Source organism: Cloeon dipterum, chromosome 2, assembly GCF_949628265.1.
Source record: "Cloeon dipterum chromosome 2, ieCloDipt1.1, whole genome shotgun sequence".
In the NCBI taxonomy this organism is placed as follows: Eukaryota; Metazoa; Arthropoda; class Insecta; order Ephemeroptera; family Baetidae; genus Cloeon; species Cloeon dipterum.
The window spans coordinates 12,710,800-12,728,967 of NC_088787.1; the positions used below are offsets into that span (position 1 = coordinate 12,710,800).

Below are 18,168 nucleotides of genomic sequence, written 5' to 3' on the forward strand. Positions count from 1 at the left end.
CACCTGATCCTGACTCAAGAGATTCAACTTTTTCTTGCGGATAATAAAAATAGGTTAATTAATCATAAAATAGGTTCTGTCTCATTTGTAAAATAAAAAAAATTATTTACACAGCAATAGATAGAGATAAAAATTGATTTTAGGGAGGAATAGTGAATATGGTCAAGCGCAGGAGTCGCCCCGCGCTTGACGACGCCCCCTTTCTTCCGCTTCCCTCCTGTGCTCCTCCACTCCTCCATTGAATCGCACACCGTGAGCGTGTAACTTGCCCGGCTGTCGGATCTCCTGCAATTTTCACCATGGTTGCCCAAAAGAAACAGGTAAATTACCAACTAATACTTTTAGGATTAATTCTAAAATTATATTAAACAAATCTGCGCAAAGATCTTCCTCTAAGCTTGAATTTTCACGCCGATATTACATAAACATTATCTTTTTCGGCGCCCCAAAAGCCACGTGGAAAGCAATGCCTCATGGATGCTAAACCCCGACTTTCTGCTTCTGTCCACAGAAAAAGGCTCTTGAGAGCATCAACTCCCGCCTTGCCCTGGTCATGAAGTCCGGCAAGTGCGTGCTTGGCTACAAGCAGACCCTGAGGACGCTGAGACAGGGAAAAGCAAAGCTTGTCATCATTGCCAACAACACACCACCTCTGAGGTGAGGCTGAGAAGTAGGATCTCGCACTTTGAGACCTATGGAGTAGCCTCAAATTAATTTCGTTTCCCATCGCGGAAACAAAAACTTATAGAAAATCCCAATTCATCTTATTCAGTTAGTCGGAATTGGGATTTTCCAGAGAACTGAGAAGTAGACCAAATGATACCTGGTCTATGGATTTCTAAATTTTAAATAATAATAATAAAAAGGTGGTTCAGACAACAATTTCCTGCTTGAGTGAGTATGGATAGTTGTGGACCAGTCTTAGTTTTTCTTAGCTAAGGATGTGTTAACGTGTGGTAATTATGTGTTGAAACAGGAAATCTGAGATTGAGTACTACGCCATGTTGGCCAAGACTGGTGTCCACCACTACACTGGCAACAACAACGAGCTGGGAACTGCCTGCGGAAAGTACTTCAGAGTGTGCACACTGTCCATCACAGACCCTGGCGACTCTGAAATCATCAGGTCTATGCCCGCTGCTGAGGGCGGCCAGCAGTAATTTTTTCATTGAATAAAAAACAAATTAAAATCTCAATTGAACTATTTCATTTATCAAACCGCAGCTACAACAATCATCGACTAAACTTTAAAAAGTAAAATGAGATACTAGCTCAGAGTTTGCATTAGTGGAAAAGATTAGTGCTTGTGAACTGTCACAATAAGTCTAGCTCTTTTAATTTTAATGAAGAATTCTGATCATATTTTATCAGTAAATTTCTGTCATCAAATCAGACTTGAAAAAGAAATTTAAGATGGGCTCGCAATCAATCTCGCGTTTTAATCCACACCTGCTCTGAACAAATCTTGGCTGACCAGTTTTCCGCATTATGGCGCACTTCTCGGATTCTTATATATAGGACGAAATTATATTTGCGTTGAATAAAGCTTGTAGAATGACTGAAAATCAATTTCCAGCTTCTGGATTCACAAAATAAGATTATTCAAAAATTCATAATGTACTTCCTATTAATTTAATCACAAAATTCAAAGAGAAAGAATGAAGAAATCTGATTTTTTTAGGGAAAATGGTGTTCTTGCGCATTGGTATTTTTTTAGGCTACTATTCACATCTCTTGTAGCAACAAAATAATAGGGAATGCAATGATAAAGAAAATTTCGCAAATTTACAACAAAGCAAGTTTGATCATCCACACGATTCATACATGAAAATCATATTCGTATCCACACAATCTATACTCGGTTCTTAACCTTTGTCTTCTCAGGGAGAGCCTCTTCCAATTCGTATTCGACAGATACCTTGCTCTTCTTTCCCTTGCTTGTGGACGGGCGGGCCATATCCTTTAAAAACAAATTTTAAAATTTTGTAAGTGCAGATAATTAAATAGAAGTACCTCAATATCTTCAACTTCACTCTCTTCTGGCCCTTCATCAGTGAATTCGTGCTCCTCGTCAGACTAAAAGTTAAAAACATTATTAATTTCTGGACGAAAACATTGAATTTATTTCCAACCTCCATATCTTCATCATCACTTTCAGCCTCCACATATTCAGTCGCGTCCTCCAAAGCAGCTCTGGTTTCTTCCTCCATTTCCTGTGTCAAATATTACAATTTTAAAATTCACAGTTCAAATAAAGCAGATTATTATTTGCCTCTTCCTCTTCTCTTCCTCCTTCATTGTATTCCTCCTCTCTTTCATCATCACTCTCCTCCTGCACTTCTTCACTCGCCAGAGCTTTGGTGAAGGCAACTTGAGGGAAGTTGTAAATATCTCCATACTATTAAAACAAACTTAGGGACTTCTCCTTTCATTTAAAAATTTCAATCTAACCACTCCTTTTTTTAGTCTCTCGACAAGTTGCTTCTCGATGGCTGTGTCAATTCTGGCAGCAATGAGAGCTTTCTCTTCTCTCCTGTTTTCACGGCGCTCGATTTTTCTTTGAAGAGGCACCAGCTTTTTCCTGATTTAAGATTTTGAGCAAATTAGTCCTCTAAGTTACAAAAATATCCATACTGTCTTCTCAGCGTGAGTTTCCTCATGCGAATGAGGTACTGAGTGATCTTGAGCATCCTCTGCTTGCACTTCTGTTTCAAATAGTTGGGCCAGTACAGTAAATTCTCATTGATTTGTTGGAGAGCTTTTTCAAAATTCCTAGAGAGCTTCACCTTTTCCCATGATTTGTTAGGGAAGGCCGTCCTGAAATTTAATTAAAAATGAATTAGATACCTCAGCTTATTTTCGCTTGTATTAAATTTATACCTCTCAGCTGTCCTCATGTAGAGATAAATTATGCCCTTTTCTTCTCTAATAGTAGCATACTGGCTATTGGCTAGTGGACAGGAGTACCGGCCGCACAGACCTGTCAAGTTGTACTCATGGCGGCAGAATTTTTGGGTTTTTGTGCTGCAATTTAATCAGATTATCAATAAATATGTTACTACATAATATATTCGCACAATATGCCATAAAATGATTTTATTTGAATAAACAACTAAATACAAATAACAGAATTGGTTAATTTATAGAAAAGGAAACTTACTTGACTTTAAATGAACAAAATGATTTGTTTATGATGCTCCACACGATCTGCAAAACATTAGTAAGATTTAAAATTTTATAGCAGACCATGTATAAAAACTTACATCATCGTTATTTTGCATCTTGGATTGGATTTATCCGTCTGAATTGCAGAAAAATCAAAATTAAGCCAAAATTGTAATATCCAAACAGAGATTCCACACGTGTGTTAAAAACGAAAGCTCTGGATATAAACACCCTTACAGATGGCGCGTGAGTCGACGAGACCGCCTGTTTGGTGTTTGGGAGGAAACGCCCCATTCACACTCCGTCTTTGTTGTCATGCGGATAAATTTTGTTTTGTTTTCTGCTCTTGATCAGTTTAAGTTCTAATCCAGACCACTAAGTAAGATACATACATATAATTAAAATCTTCGTACTAAAAGTAAATCGACGAAGTTCTCCAAGATGGCTGCTGTTCTAAAGAAGCGTGCCCTGGCAGAGTACAGTAACATAATTGTCAAGGTACGATATGTACACATATCATACATTGTGAAGTACATATTATTGCTGCAGCTATTACATCCAATAGAATAGATATCATGTACATGACACTTAAAACCTTAAAAGTAAAGCCTTACGGAAAATTTGTGAAAAATCCTTTTTACCTCTTCTTGAAATACTATCTTAAAAGTAGGGAAAAGATACAAAGTTCCCAGATTGCCGTTTAAATTTTAGATAAAATCGGCTTCAAAATTTGCATGCTAGTCGAGCTGTGAGAACTACCTCTTTATTGGAAATCATGATTTATTTTACAATTTAGGGAATTTTCCTCATAATTCGCACATTATTGGATTTATTATAATTATACATATGATATTATGACGATAGGGATCAAAATCAAGCGAAAAATCGTTGACAAACCCGACAAACCGTTCGATATTTCGATTTTTTTTTTAGCAAAATGTGAAATTTAAATTAAATTTTATTCTTCTTGCAGGAAGAGCCAGGTATAAAGCCTCAGAAGAGGATTCGCTTCCTGAAAAGATCGCAGAGTGGATGTTCCAGCGCCTCCATCAATGGATACGCAAACCTTCTGGACAAGAGCCGTGCTAGCAATGACTCATATCACGTCATGACGCTGTTGCTGCGGATTTCTGACGCCCTAGCTGATCAGGACGAGAACACGGTTCACCAACAAGATGACCTCAATGAAAGCGTTCGTCGACTGGCCGAACATTTCACCACTGAAAACGAATCTACCATTCGAGCGAAAATCCTAAGCATCATGGGATCGATAGGCTGCCTGCCTGGTCAAGAGCCGCAGAACGTAATGGATGAAATCGTGGGTCTCCTGAAGCAAGAGGAGTCTCACAAGGTCATTACGCAAGGGCTGGATTCTCTTCTCAAGTTAGGATGCATGCTTCCGTCTAACTCGGTCGGACACCAGAGACTAGTTGCGCTTGCCAAGCAGGTTATTTGCTTGAAACAATATTTTTTGGTGATTTGGTTCTAATTTTCTCTGTTTCAGTATTTGTGTGATACCAGTCATACAGTTAAATGCAAATGTTTGGAGGTTATTGGTATTTTGCTGCCCATCGATGGTCCGAATTTCAAGGAATCTTCACTGGCGATGCTGAAGTTCATTTCTTCCTATACCAATTACCAGGAGCCCAGGGTCAGAAGTTCTGCCTTCAATTCAATGGTACGAAACGTTACACAAAAATTTGGAATGAAATTATTTAATTGGGTGGCAATTTCCAGGGCTCGCCCAATTATCAATAAGGATTTTTGAGCAGCCATTTTTTCAAAATTAAATTTTAAACGGCGATGACCTATACTTTTAAATGACCAAACATTAATTGCAAGTCTTGAGATAAGAGGTGATTCAAATTAAAATTATTTATTTTGACTCTTAGCATGGTAGTACACAAGGTGCTCTGAAACTATGCAAATTTAATATTTTTAATACTATTGATTTTTTAAATTATGTCTGGACAAGAAAATACTGTTTTAAATCCTGAAATACGTAATTCTTAACATGTATGATCTAGAATTTAAATTTGTTCGCATGTGGAAGAAATCGTAAGATGTTAATTAAATCTTCAAGATAAATTAGGATATTTACGTTGGTTACAAAGCTTGTAAATTGAAATTTAATTAAACAAACTAGTCAATTGTCTGGCTTTTCACCGAACCCTGGATTTTCTAGATCATTCTGCACGAGAGAGGTTTGAAAATCGATCCCAGTTTGTACGAGGAGCTTTGCAACGCTTTAAAGGACGACTACGAAATTGTGCGAAAAAACGCTATGAACCTGATCTGGATACTGGCCTCCACTTACCCTGACAAGTAAGGAAAATAACCACGAAATTTTAGCGTGAGCAGAGATTAAATTTTTAAATTCAGCATTCTGAATCTGGCCGGCACAAGCGACCAGGAAATCCGACTGGCTGACGATGCCTTTGGAAGGCTCAGCAGTTGCATGAATGACTTGTCCATGAATGTCAGGGTGATGGCAGCCAACCTCCTTGGCAAGTTCAGCGGCAATTTAGTCAGGTCCAAGTTTTTGATGCAGACTTTGGACAAAAAGCTCATGTCAAACATGAGAGTGAGTATAAAAAAGGATAATTGTGTAAAGGCGTCTTTATTTTCTTTTATTCTCCAGAAAAAGCGATCTGCCCACGAAAGACAATGGGAATCTGTGACTTCAGGAGAGTGGGCCTCTGGAAAGAAATGGGCCGATGATGCCCCCAGGGAAGTAGTTGACGCTGACACAGTCAGTCTGATCAATATCGGCGCCTGCGGGGCTTTTGTGCATGGATTGGAGGATGAATTCATGGGTAAATATATATTTTGAAAATTTGGTTAAATCATCAAAATTTTGTAGCATAAGAAAAATCACCTTTCCTTTTACAGTCCGACAAAATCGACCCACTGATCGAGTTTTCTCATTTAGCGGTGTCTTCAAACCTAATTTCAGCCAATACTGTATTTTTAAATACATTTTGAAGTTTTCGGCCATTTTAAATATAAAAATTTTGCCAAAGTCGTCAAATCAAAACGTGGTTCACACAAACCCAGTGATAAAACATGATAAATTTGTTGAATTTTACCTTTTTTTATTTATTTTTCTTTTAAAATTGGATTATATTGATATGGTATTATAATTTCGATTTTATTTTGCTTTAATGAACCTGTTCCCCTTAAAAGAATACAACACCCGACTGTGTTTGTTTCACTGAAGAAAATCACCGTTTGGCTAATAGATTCATGAATATTTTAATCGTTTTCCAGTTGAATATCAATGCAGCTGTTTTTTTCTATATTTCTAATTAATAATCCGTAGATTTTCAATTAGATTCTTTTCCCATCTTGCAGGATATGTTTCACAATTTTTAGTCTCTTTTGTTTTTGATTGCCATGTTGGAGTTTTATGTTACAGAGGTCAGAAGCGCCTCCGTCGATGCAATCTGCTCGCTCTCCATGAACAACTACAGCTTTTCAATGATGGCGCTGGACTTCTTGGTCGATATGTTCAACGACGAGATTGAGGAAGTTCGTCTGAAGGCAATCGACAGTCTCACCAGAATCAGCAGCGTTATTGTTTTGAGGGAAGATCAGCTTGAGACAATTCTTGGAGCTTTGGAGGTTCTTTTTTTAATGAGCAATTCTGAAAATGGTTTCTAAACATTATTTGGGCAGGACTTTTCCATTGACGTCAGAGAAGGACTGCACAAAATGTTGGCCACATGCAAACTTTCGACTAAAGGTTGCTTGCAGATGTGCGTCGACAATTTGCTTGTAAACCTGAATAAATATCCAGAGGTAAAATTCGAATCCTTTGCCCGGAGAGAAGCTAATTATAATTTTTGTAATTTGCAGGATAAAAGATCCACATGGCAGTGTCTTCAAAAACTTGGTTCATCTCATCCATACTTGACCCTTCAGCTTGTACCATCCCTGCTTTCAATTCATCCTTTCATGGACCTTCCGGAGCCTGATGTTGAAAAAGCAGAATGTATCTATCCTTTATTGATTTTGTGATTTTTTTTAAGATCGGAAAAGAAAATCTTGTTCCAACTATAGATATATTTTGCTTGTTCTAATATCTTAAAAATTGTGCTGGCTGCCTAGTAGTAAAACGCCAGATTAAAGTAAAATTTGAGATAAATCCTCTATACCTATGTTTGAAATACCATCTAAAAATGAGGGATTAGCTAAGAATTTCCAAGGATTCCGTTTGAATTTTTCAAGAAAACCGACTCCAAAGTTTGCTTGCTGATGAAGCACTTTCTCCCTACTGTAAAATCACGATTTATTGCAAAATTTGGCAAAATCTGAAATTAAACTGTTCTTTGATACTTATTATTTCCCACTGTAGAGATTTCTTCTTTGCTACAGTCATCAATGCAAAATTTGAATTGTTTACCTGTAAAGCTCTTTACATTTTGTGTTTTCTTCAGTATTTTTTTACCCAAATAAATATCGAATAATGATTTACTCAATGTACAATTTAGACGCGTGCATCTTAATCCTGGTTTTCAACGCCGCACAGAAGTGTCCCAACATGCTGCAGCTGTTCGAGGAGCACACTCTGCGGCACTACAGTTACTTGCGTGACACAATGCCGAACCTGGTTCCCCACCTGAAACTGCAGATGGAGGCCAGCATCGGACGACACAGCAACCAGGAGCTATCCGCCGCGGTGACGCACACCACCAACTTCATGGACGCTCTGCTTGAGCGGCTCGAGTGCGCTCACAACGTGAAAATGAGGGCCGAGCTGTTGCAGACTGCGCACGAGACTCTAGCGCGCATTGCTGAAATGGATGAAGGCTTGAGCGGGGCTTTTCATTTCATGTCCATGCTCATCAAGGCTCACCAACTGCTTAATAAGGTAGTAATAAAATATTGACAGTTTAAAATCGTTGTGACAGAATCCAAAAATTAAAACAAAAAATAGTAATAATTCTAACATTTTTTAAATATAATATTGTTTCAAATTTTTCCAGATTTTAGCCAACAAGTTGTGGGCCCATCCTCATGCTTTGGGATCTGAAGATGGTAAAATTGTCAAAGTGCAAATATCCGAGCTTCTTCAAACTTGTTTAAGGTAAATCTTGAGTCAGAGCTGATTGCAAAAGTGCAGGAGAAAAAATGTATCAAATTTGACGTTTAAAATATTGCCGCCGCCAGGCAAAAAATTGGGTTAAGCCAGTCCCGCCAGCCGCCGCCTTAAACTTCTACAATATTTAAGTAACGACCTTTGTTTCAGGTTGCAGCATGTCTTTGTGGGTCACAGTGGCGCCACATTGAGCTCCGTGAGGCAAATCAAACTGCGAGCGTTGGCGCTGCAATTGGTCTTCACCGTCAGGGGTTCGAACGCCTCTGCTCTGGCCCAGTGCGAACATTTCCTCGCTGAAGTGGAAGACGTACAGATGTATGTTTTTATTTTTCATCAAAATCAGACGATTGTTTTCATGCTTTTGATTTGTAGTTTCCTTGGAAAGAAGATGCAGCCAATGGAGCCATTCATGGCCGCCCTGATCCGCGACCTTGCCATCATGGAAGACCCAAAGCCTGGTGCGGTGGCGAGAGTCTTGTTGCCGCTGACGCCGGTTCAAACTGGACCACTGCCAAGACCTGAAAAAATGGTGAGCTATCAACTTCAAACCTGATGGTTCCTCTTTGTAATTTTCTTTCTGGGGAAAAGGGTTATTTTTCTTCTCTGTAAATTTTATTTAACAAGAGGTACTCTCAAATTTCTATCAAATTTTATGTTGAATATTTAAATTTTACCTGCAAAGGAATTATTGGATTTAAGTCTGAACTAGAAGCGTAACTTTGTAAGACGTTGATTAGAAAAATCAAATCTCTAGACAAAATGGTACATTTCATTTTCCCATTTAACACCTTAAAAAACGTTCAATTCTTATATTTTCTCGTTGTTCCAGTTGCAAATGTGCTCAGCCCTGATTTTGGAGCCCAAAGGTGAGACAGAAACAGCTTTGTCCTTCACGGCCAACCTGGTGTTGGGCGTGTCTCTGGACGCTGAACTGTACAATTTGGCCAACGTGTCAGCCCTGAGGGTGATGGTCAAGTACCCTGATCAGTCTAGCCAGCTGATGATGCCATGCAGGTCCGACCTGCGGCTGAGTGACGTGGTCAAGCCGCTCGAAAGCAACTACAATGGCGAGGAGGTCGGCCAAAACTACAGGCTGCGCACGACCGTTTTGCTCTCGCACGGAATTTGGACGGACTCCTGCCCGGTCAACCTATCTCTGGTGCTGGATTTTTCAGCCCCAGAAGCGAGTTTAGGACGTCGAGGGGATGATTCTCTGTGCGTGCTTGAGCTCTGCAAGCCTGTCACAATCAGAATATCTCCTAAACAAGTCAAAAAGGGATTTTAATTCAACATTTTGTGAAAGACTTGAGAGTATACTTCCTACTTTAAAGCACTTCCGTTGCGATTTTATACTTAATCCTTCTGCTGTGCATTATTTGATGTTTATTCTTTCAGCATTTATCAGCCCTTTATCATGTGATGTGCTGAAAACCAAAATCGGTTCGGCCAAACGCTGCAGAAATGTAAAAACATTTTTGTGGAACTTAAAATTTTTTCCGTCGTTTCTACAGCGATTTCTGCTTTTGGCAGAATTCACAGCAGCAGGATTGAGTCTTAAATCGTAGCGGATGTCCATTAAAATCTGATGTAACTGCTGGCGCCATCTAATGACCGTTGCAGACACTAGGGGTAGTCGCAACTGGTGAATTGAGTATAAATAATTTGGTTAAAATAAAGCTATAGTAAACAATGTCTAGCGTTTCAAACAGCAGTCCTCGGTGCGGAGGCAAGTGGCCCTTGAGTAGGCTGGGTCCCTGTGCGGCCTGGTGCGCCCATGTTATCCGTTCGCGGTGTTATCGGGACCCGGGTTTCAGCATTCGTGCTAGTGCAGTGCGCGCCCTTCCCGGTCCTCGGACGGGGATAAAAGAGCAAAAAAAAAAGGAAAGCTGTTTTTCTCTTAATTAGATTATTCAAGTGTATGTATATTATGTAATCTAGAGAAATAAATCGTATTATGAATCAAAAAAACTATTTTTAAGTATATTTTGTTATCTCGCAAATTGAAACTTGAATAGCTTTACAGAAAAATTTCGCTTACGATTATAGTACTTATAATAACCTTCAATAAAAATTAGGAAAGAGTTAACAGCAAATTGCTGATTAAATTCGCTAGAAGATATTAGTTTTAAATCATATAGGAATGCCAGAGGGTCTATGTTAACACCTGGAGATTTTCCACTACCATATTTACAAGTAGATTAAGCTCCAGGCTGAATTCTGGTACTAAAAAACCTGTAAATCCCTCTGCCTGTAAAATTTTCAAAAACAGTCCCATGCAGAGACAATCCCAAACACCCTGAGATCTTGTTGGTAGCTCTATTAAATCTAGCAAAATGCACTCTGATCTATATCATCGCTATTAAACAAATCAGGATTTAATATGCTTAAAGGGCTAAAAATTTCTATAAATACGAAAGATAAAATATAAAAACTTGAGCTGATAAAATTGTATCAGCTTCAATTTTGTGCTCTAAAACATTATTTTCCAATTATTATTACACGTGTATATTTCTCCCAAAAACCCACAGTAGCCTACCGATCTTTCAATAGTGCGACTGCTCACTGCTCGATCAATGTCAGTTTTTATACAATGAAAATGTCCTTCCTCTTTTCAGTGACCTCAAAGGAAGAGGGCCGTCCTTTTGTCTGCCTTCAGGAGAAAAATTCACAGCACATTGAATCCACCTGACAAAAGAGGGAATTCCTTCCCTGAAATACATTCAAAAACAGACGTTTGTGTTGTGCTTTTATCTGTGTAGCTCATTGTGTTCAGCTTCCGCACTTGTGCGTGCTCAACCCTCTTTCACGCGTATTTGACCATTATATATATTATGGTCAATATGGTCGATTTCGATGCAACAATGGAATCACAGTGTTGGAAGCTGCTTCAAAGCTGTTTACCACCTATATGAGAATGCACTACACCTGCTCAAATATTTTATGGGGCCGGGAGTACATCAATCCATGTGGAATTCCTGCTCTTGTTTTGAAACTTCGCATACCTCCCAGCATGCGTGAAAAATCTTGTCCCCTCTATATAAAAACTTGGACGCGTCCTTTTTCCTGGCTCTCAATAATTTAAGGGTAAAATTCCTTACCAGCAGTTTTCGTTGATTTCCTTGCACTTATTTATGCTTTTCAGTTTTATCTGATGTTGTACACAACAAATAATTAATTATCTTTCTTTCTTTTTATTCATCATGAATGTTGTGAATTATTGTTATTCTTGTTTATTCTCATCATGTCATAATTTCAATATTCACAAAATGTTAAATGGGAAAATTAGAAAACGGAAGAGCTAAAAACTACTGATGTTATTAAATCGGTTTATGAACAAATACCTCGCAATAATTTTATCACTTCGTCATCATACTTTCCAAAATTTCTGACTCGTTAGGCGCAAAATGTGACACCTTCAGGGTTAAATTCGGAAAAACCCAAAACTGGTGTTTTTTCAAGCTGTTTTTTGGGCATACAACCGCAGTGGTGCATTTTTGCTCATTGCAAAATTAGCGAATCCTGCTGACGACGAATCGAAATAGCTGCTGTTTTGCGAGTTATTTTTTGTTCTTTTTTGTCAATAAAACTTTAATATTTAAGGTATGGAATAAAGAAATCTGATCCGATTTTTGCATATTATGGTGTGTCCCACGTCCCACATGATTATTTATTTTAATTTTTTTCATCTCATATATATAGAATTCAAAAATAAAATTCAGTTATGATTTATGAGAAATTAATTGACTAAAACCCGAATTTTATCGCATCTTTTTTATAAGGTTCATTCCATAAAATGTTCTTATATTCGAATATAATTAAAAAATAAAACAGAACACGGCGCGTTTTGCAATTGAAAATATTTAAAATAAATTTAATCGATTGCATTTCCTCTCATGTAAAAATTTATGTGAAAAAAACATTTCAACTACCCTGTCTCCCACCAGGGGATGCAACCTTTGTCAAGTTGCTCTTTTTTCTCTCCTCTCACCGTGCTATAAATAGAATATGCCTTTTCGGTTCTCTTTATTATTGCTTTACACCCTTGTGAGTGAAAATCGTCTCCCTCGCGGACGTTCCTCCAAAAGCACGTGTTGATTCTATCCAATCTCCTCTCTACACAGCTCCAGCAAAAATTCAGGTTAGCTCAAATTTTGCGATTTCTGCGTACTAGAACAATTTCTTTCGCATTTGAACAATTAAATACCGGATCATTTGTTTTTCTGCATCGCATTTTTAACAGCTAGCTTCAACTCTAATTTCCTGATATTGAATTATTTATTCACGCTAGTATAGTTTGCTTGTATTCAAACAAACAAATTTTAAAAAGAAAGGGTAATTTTGTTAATTTTATAAATAAATTGGTGGTTCTTGGGGCTAGTGCGTTCGCCGGGCCGGGTATTTTTTGCGGTACCCGAAAATGTTATGGTAAACCCGGTACCGGGTAATTTATTTTCTCATCGGGCCGGGTTGGGCGGGCATCGGATTTAGTCTACCCGGTGCGGGTATTTTAAAAAAACCCGATCGTGCTTCAGCTTCAACCAGAAAAGAACTCAAGCCTCATTCTCATAAAGCTCTCAGAACAGAAATTCCAATGCATTGCCAGCTTATTACACATTTTGTTCAATCAGAGAGCGAAAAGGGCTACCCAGTCACACGGGCGCATTGGGGAAAAACAGGGTTGCGAAAAACCCGCATTTTGAAAAAATGCAGCGCAGTTGTAAAAAGCGTGTTATTTCTATTTTAACCATTTTCTTGCAGCTAATGTTTGAACCTCAGTTTTCAATAAGTTTTCTCATATTATAGCTAACGACCTCGACTCAAAAAATTGTGAAAGAGATTTTAAAAAAAAAAATTGATGCAGCAAATGACAATTTAAAAGAAAAAAATCTGCACTATAGAGGTAATTTACGGTTGGAGTGGTCAATTTTCCTCTACAGTGCGGATTTTTTCTTTTTTGCAGATAGTATAATATGTTCATTTTAAAATACAATTTAAATACAGCCGATATTAAAATGCATTGAATTTTTTTGACACCTCGGACGGGCGCGCTCAAGCAATGAGACGAGTTAAAAAAAAAATCGGGTGCTAGTGGGTCCAGTTTGTGTCACTATATATAGGGTACGGTCCTGCCCGGCAGTAAGAATTGGGCCCGATGTAGTATATGGCGGCTGTGTCCGCGCGCCGCGCGCCGCACGTCGCGCCTCGGATCTGCAGGCAGTTCAGGCCGAGAGTATAGTTTCATAACCCACTGCATGTGTGACCTTTTTTTCTCTCCGCTCTCACCATGCACAAAACAGTTTGCAAGGGACGATGGAATTCCTCACAGTGAGATTTTGTTCGTTGTGAGGCAAATCAACAATAAAAGCGATTATTTCACAACAAGCTTTTCACAAGTGAGAAGGCAAATTCCAAAAATTATACGACTCATCCATAAATAGAAAACGACAGCACTGCAATAAAAAATCGAGTGAAACTTTTTATACTTTGTTGTTTCCCTGTTGGAAGTTTTCAGGTTTCCGAATAGCTTTTTATTTCCAATCAGCACTAACCGGCGAATATTACGCTTTCAGAAATAATCGGAAATTTGAATATTTCGGGATATTTAATTTAAATATTTCAGTGATTATTACGGTAAAAATGCGTACTGTTAAGGAAAAGAAATTAACAATTTATATGACTTTTTCTCTCTCGTGTCACACTGACCCGTGATTGCGCGAACAAGTTAATCATTTCCTGTACGGAAATTGGTGCACAACAATACATCATAGTCATCCCTTGAATGTATTGTCAAAAGCCGACAGAAAAAATCCAGGTCGCTCAGGAGAAATCGCCTGTTTATTTACAAAGGAGCTTGACCGTGAAAAATTGAGGCATTGAGGCAGAGCACGCACAACATGTTATTGTGTTCGGCCAGGGTTGATTGCGACGGGGAGGAAGCGAGGTGTCTCTTCATAGGTTTTCACTGGCGTACAGCTCAAATAGGTTTTTTTTACAAAGTAAAAATTTATTTAGAGCAATATTAAGTAAACCAAAAGCTACTTTTAAAAACTAAAAAAAATTGTTTCCTTACTTTTTTAAGTAAAATTTTTAAACATTTGGTTTACATATTATTGCTCTAAATAAATTTTTACTTTGTAAAAAAACCTATTTGAGCTGTACGCCAGTGAAAACCTATGAAGAGACACCTCGCTTCCTCCCCTTGGCAATCAACCCTGGCCGAACACAATAACATGTTGTGCGTGCTCTGCCTCAATGCCTCAATTTTTCACGGTCAAGCGCCTTTGTAAATAAACAGGCGATTTCTCCTGAGCGACCTGGATTTTTTCTGTCGGCTTTTGACAATACATTCAAGGGATGACTATGATATATTGTTGTGCACTAATTTCCGTACAGAAAATGATTAACTTGTTCGCGCAATCACGGGTCAGTGTGACACGAGAGAGAAAAAGTCATATAAATTATTAATTTCTTTTCCTTAACAGTACGCATTTTTACCGTAATAATTACTGAAATATTTAAAGTAAATATTCCGAAATATTCAAAGTTCCGATTATTTCTGAAAGCGTAATATTCGCCGGTTAGTGCTGAATGGAAATAAAAAGCTATTCGGAAACCTGAAAACTTCAACAGGGAAACAACAAAGTATAAAAAGTTTCACTCGATTTGTTATTGCAGTGCTGTCGTTTTCTATTTATGGATGAGTCGTATAATTTTTGGATTTTGCCTTCTCACTTGTAAAAAGCTTGTTGTGAAATAATCGCTTTTATTGTTGATTTGCCTCACAACGAACAAAATCTCACTGTGAGAAATTTTTATTTATTTCGTAATTTTATTTTCTGTGCTCTTATTTTTGAAAGTGTGACTAATTTTTATAAAACTTAATTAAATTAAAAATAAAAATATCGGCGCTTGATTACTATTATTAATGAATATATTTTGATTTTTCAGATTTAAAAAATGGCAAAAGGCAGTGATGAATGCACTTTCCTCGTTGGTCCCACCCGAATTCCGGTATGGAACTCTAATTTATTATTTCTTAAACAATACCGCCATCTCAGCACATATAAATTCTTTATTTCCATTAACTTTTTAATTCCTAAAAAATGTTATCAATTTCAGTTCTTCGTGTCACAATGCAGTTTGCTTCGTCAACATTGTGGCTTAATCAATGTAGCGATCGATTTTAAATCCAAACAGAATACGACAGATCGCCGGTCCACACGTGAGATTCATATTAAATATCTCAATGCGGATACTTTCAGCCATTTTTTAAGGTAAAGTGCTTGAATATTTCTTAACTATAATTTGATTACATTTCGTCCTACAACATTTAATCAAATTTTGTGAGAAACCCCTAATAATTCTTCTCAGCAGAAAAGAATTAAGAGTTATTTTGCTACACTTCTTTCCAATGAGAATTAAAAATAAAACATTGAACTTTTTTGTTTTTCACAGCTACACTTTAAATCCCAAAACGGGCTTAGCAAAAGCAAAGCTTGATCTGCAAAAGCTGATAGACATGGCGCTCGATGCAGACTACGCGCTAATGGAGAATTTTCTGGATTTTTTGCTAAAAAGAATCCAAAGACTAGTGAGAGTTTCAAACGTCTGGTCCATTTTAAATGATACCAACCAAGCACCTAGAGTAGCTAGCGTTTGTAACAAGGTGAGAGAAAAATATTTAAGTTAAAATTCAACCCTTAAAAATAATGAATATTTTTATCTTCGCAGGTTCTTAGCAAGTTCACTCGTGATTGCTTGAGAGTCAATCAATTGAGAAAGGCCACAAAGGCAAGCTTCGTTTACTTTTTGCAGCTGCCCAACTTGACCATCACGAGCGAGGATGCCCTAGTCGATGCGACTCTGAAGCTTTCAAAGTTCAACAGTTTAGACAAGTATATATAACTAGATTATTTATTTTTCACTCTCCTTTTCGGGCGTTAAAGTCTCTGAGAACCTTCAATATAATTTTTTTGTCTTCATTTTTTAATGTACGTGGTTTAAAATATTCATGGGGTACACTTTACTGAAAAATTGAGCACATATACATATCAATCTCATTAAAGAATGACAACAAAGTATTTCAGTATATAAACTCATCTTTGATTAAATATTAAAAAAGGGACTTTGTAAAAAAAGTATTTTAGTGATTTAACGGTATATTATTGACATGTAACCTCAACAGGGAGTGGCTCGGAGCTGCCCTGCCCCACCTTCGCGTCCTCACCCTGTGCAAGCCAGAGGTCATGAGCCAATTCGTCATGATCTTGAAATCGCAAGGGATAAGGGCATTCAATAAACTCGTCACCAATGGCAACACCGATGAGGCGAGTCGCCGATTCGTGCGCGAGTGTTTCCCGTGGCAGTGCCCCATCGCTCAGAGGCGAATTCCTCCAAGTGGGCAACTGTATTTTGAGTGGAGAAACAATAAGAGGCCCGTGTCCACTGATCCCTTACTGGAACCTCTCGAGCTGAACTTTAACAGCGACGCCCCGTTGACCATTACAGGCCTCTTCGTGCAGCTCCCCGAATCCTTCTCCTGCAGCTGCAAGCCATACAACATCCACAAAAGATCGTGGTAAATATAAAATATATAAAAAATTAAATTTAACTGGTAAATTGCCAACAAATAAGGTCCAAGATAACTTAGGTTTTATTTATTATCAGATAAGCGAAATTACTGACAAATTTAATTAGTATTCGCGAATCAAATCCATTCTTAGGAAATCTTGTCTCTATTGATTATGCGACCTTATTTGATTCCAAAAACTTTCAACGGCTGCTTACTGCAACAGAAATATGTTGAAAAAATAATTAAAATTCGACTCCTTCTGTTTTTTAGTGACGTGCGGAAGGTTGTGAGGCCAAGAGTGATAATAAAGACCACTAACTGCAACTCGGGTCACGAAGAATCGACGCTCCTGGTTAGAGATTCTCAGTTTGTGATTCGCAAGACTTCTGACACGGAAGCGTTTATTGACCTGAGTGAAAAAGCCAGTCCGATTGTGGTCAGCCCCACAGACGGCTTAAAAGTGATCATGCAAAGAAAGATTGTTAGCACCCCGAGGTCCTATCAACCACAGCTCCTGAGGCACAAATTTTTTCCTCTGTTGTCTTCGTCAGGGAAGCGGGTTGAAAAAATTACTACGCTGTTCCCATTTTTAACAGAAAAATCTGATGCCTTTTTGAAGGGATTTTATTACAGTGCTCAAGGTGCTCAGAGATAGTCGTGGTAGTTTATAAAGATAGTACATTTTTTAATTAATTTATTCTTTTCGTTTTCTGCGATTTTCTTGATGCCGCCTGCAGCATTTAAATTCATATTATATCACAAGCATACGACAGGTGCGTGGAGCCGGTTTCCTCGTTTGAATTTAAGGAAAACTATTGTTTTTCGAAATTTTGTTTTTTCTCATGCATAGAGCTTTTCTCTCAAGTGATATCTTTCAGCTTGTATATTTTTTAGTTCCGTGAAAAGAAAAAAAAATCAGGTTTTCGTTGTCAGAACATATTGCTATTTTTTATTTATGCTGTGAACATTGTTATAACCAAACGTACAAAATGTCCTGAAGTGAATTAATAAACTTTTTGTGAAATTATTTGTCTTCTTAAAATCTCTCTTACAATTTGCATTAAAATCGTAAAAGCTAAAACAACGAGCTATTTATATTATTTGAAAAAATACAAATAATGATTTTGATTTAAAAAAAAAATGTTTTCCATGCCATAATTTCTACAATATGTGACATAATGATGAAATAAAAATAGCGCTCGCGGAAGGGCAGGATCTACGCGACGATTTTACTAAAATAAAAGCGAAAACCTCTCTCTAGCTCTTCCCCAGCAATCAGAGACCTTATTCGAGGAAAAACTGCGACACAAATGTTCTTTTTTGTCTGTGT

The 18,168-nt window shown here is 37.8% G+C and overlaps 3 protein-coding genes across 4 annotated transcripts; 2 read left to right on the forward strand and 1 right to left on the reverse strand.

Moving 5' to 3' along the window:
• The first annotated feature begins 159 nt into the window (after positions 1–159).
• On the forward strand, positions 160–1,196 carry RpL30 (ribosomal protein L30). The gene is made up of 3 exons (XM_065481405.1): positions 160–320; positions 512–657; positions 977–1,196. The coding sequence occupies exons 1-3, from the start codon at positions 300–302 to the stop codon at positions 1,158–1,160; spliced, it is 351 nt and encodes a 116-aa protein (XP_065337477.1). The 5' UTR covers positions 160–299; the 3' UTR covers positions 1,161–1,196.
• A 588-nt stretch (positions 1,197–1,784) lies between these two features.
• Positions 1,785–3,411, reverse strand: Rbm13 (RNA-binding motif protein 13). Of its 2 annotated transcripts, none has more exons than XM_065481404.1 (9): positions 3,264–3,411; positions 3,161–3,207; positions 2,881–3,024; positions 2,635–2,817; positions 2,452–2,581; positions 2,276–2,398; positions 2,133–2,210; positions 2,014–2,076; positions 1,785–1,960 (listed from the first exon to the last, which is right to left on the reverse strand). In XM_065481404.1, the coding sequence occupies exons 1-9, from the start codon at positions 3,279–3,281 to the stop codon at positions 1,853–1,855; spliced, it is 894 nt and encodes a 297-aa protein (XP_065337476.1). In that variant the 5' UTR covers positions 3,282–3,411; the 3' UTR covers positions 1,785–1,852. The 2 variants fall into 2 exon arrangements, with proteins under 2 accessions (XP_065337476.1, XP_065337475.1); XM_065481403.1 differs by having other exon boundaries at positions 2,133–2,213; positions 2,273–2,398.
• An 88-nt stretch (positions 3,412–3,499) lies between these two features.
• IntS4 (integrator complex subunit 4) lies at positions 3,500–10,229 on the forward strand. Its single transcript, XM_065481399.1, has 14 exons — positions 3,500–3,663; positions 4,139–4,612; positions 4,670–4,843; positions 5,351–5,490; positions 5,548–5,749; positions 5,807–5,981; positions 6,584–6,789; positions 6,844–6,966; positions 7,024–7,159; positions 7,659–8,038; positions 8,154–8,254; positions 8,417–8,581; positions 8,639–8,795; positions 9,096–10,229. The coding sequence occupies exons 1-14, from the start codon at positions 3,607–3,609 to the stop codon at positions 9,549–9,551; spliced, it is 2,946 nt and encodes a 981-aa protein (XP_065337471.1). The 5' UTR covers positions 3,500–3,606; the 3' UTR covers positions 9,552–10,229.
• The last annotated feature ends 7,939 nt before the right edge of the window (positions 10,230–18,168 follow it).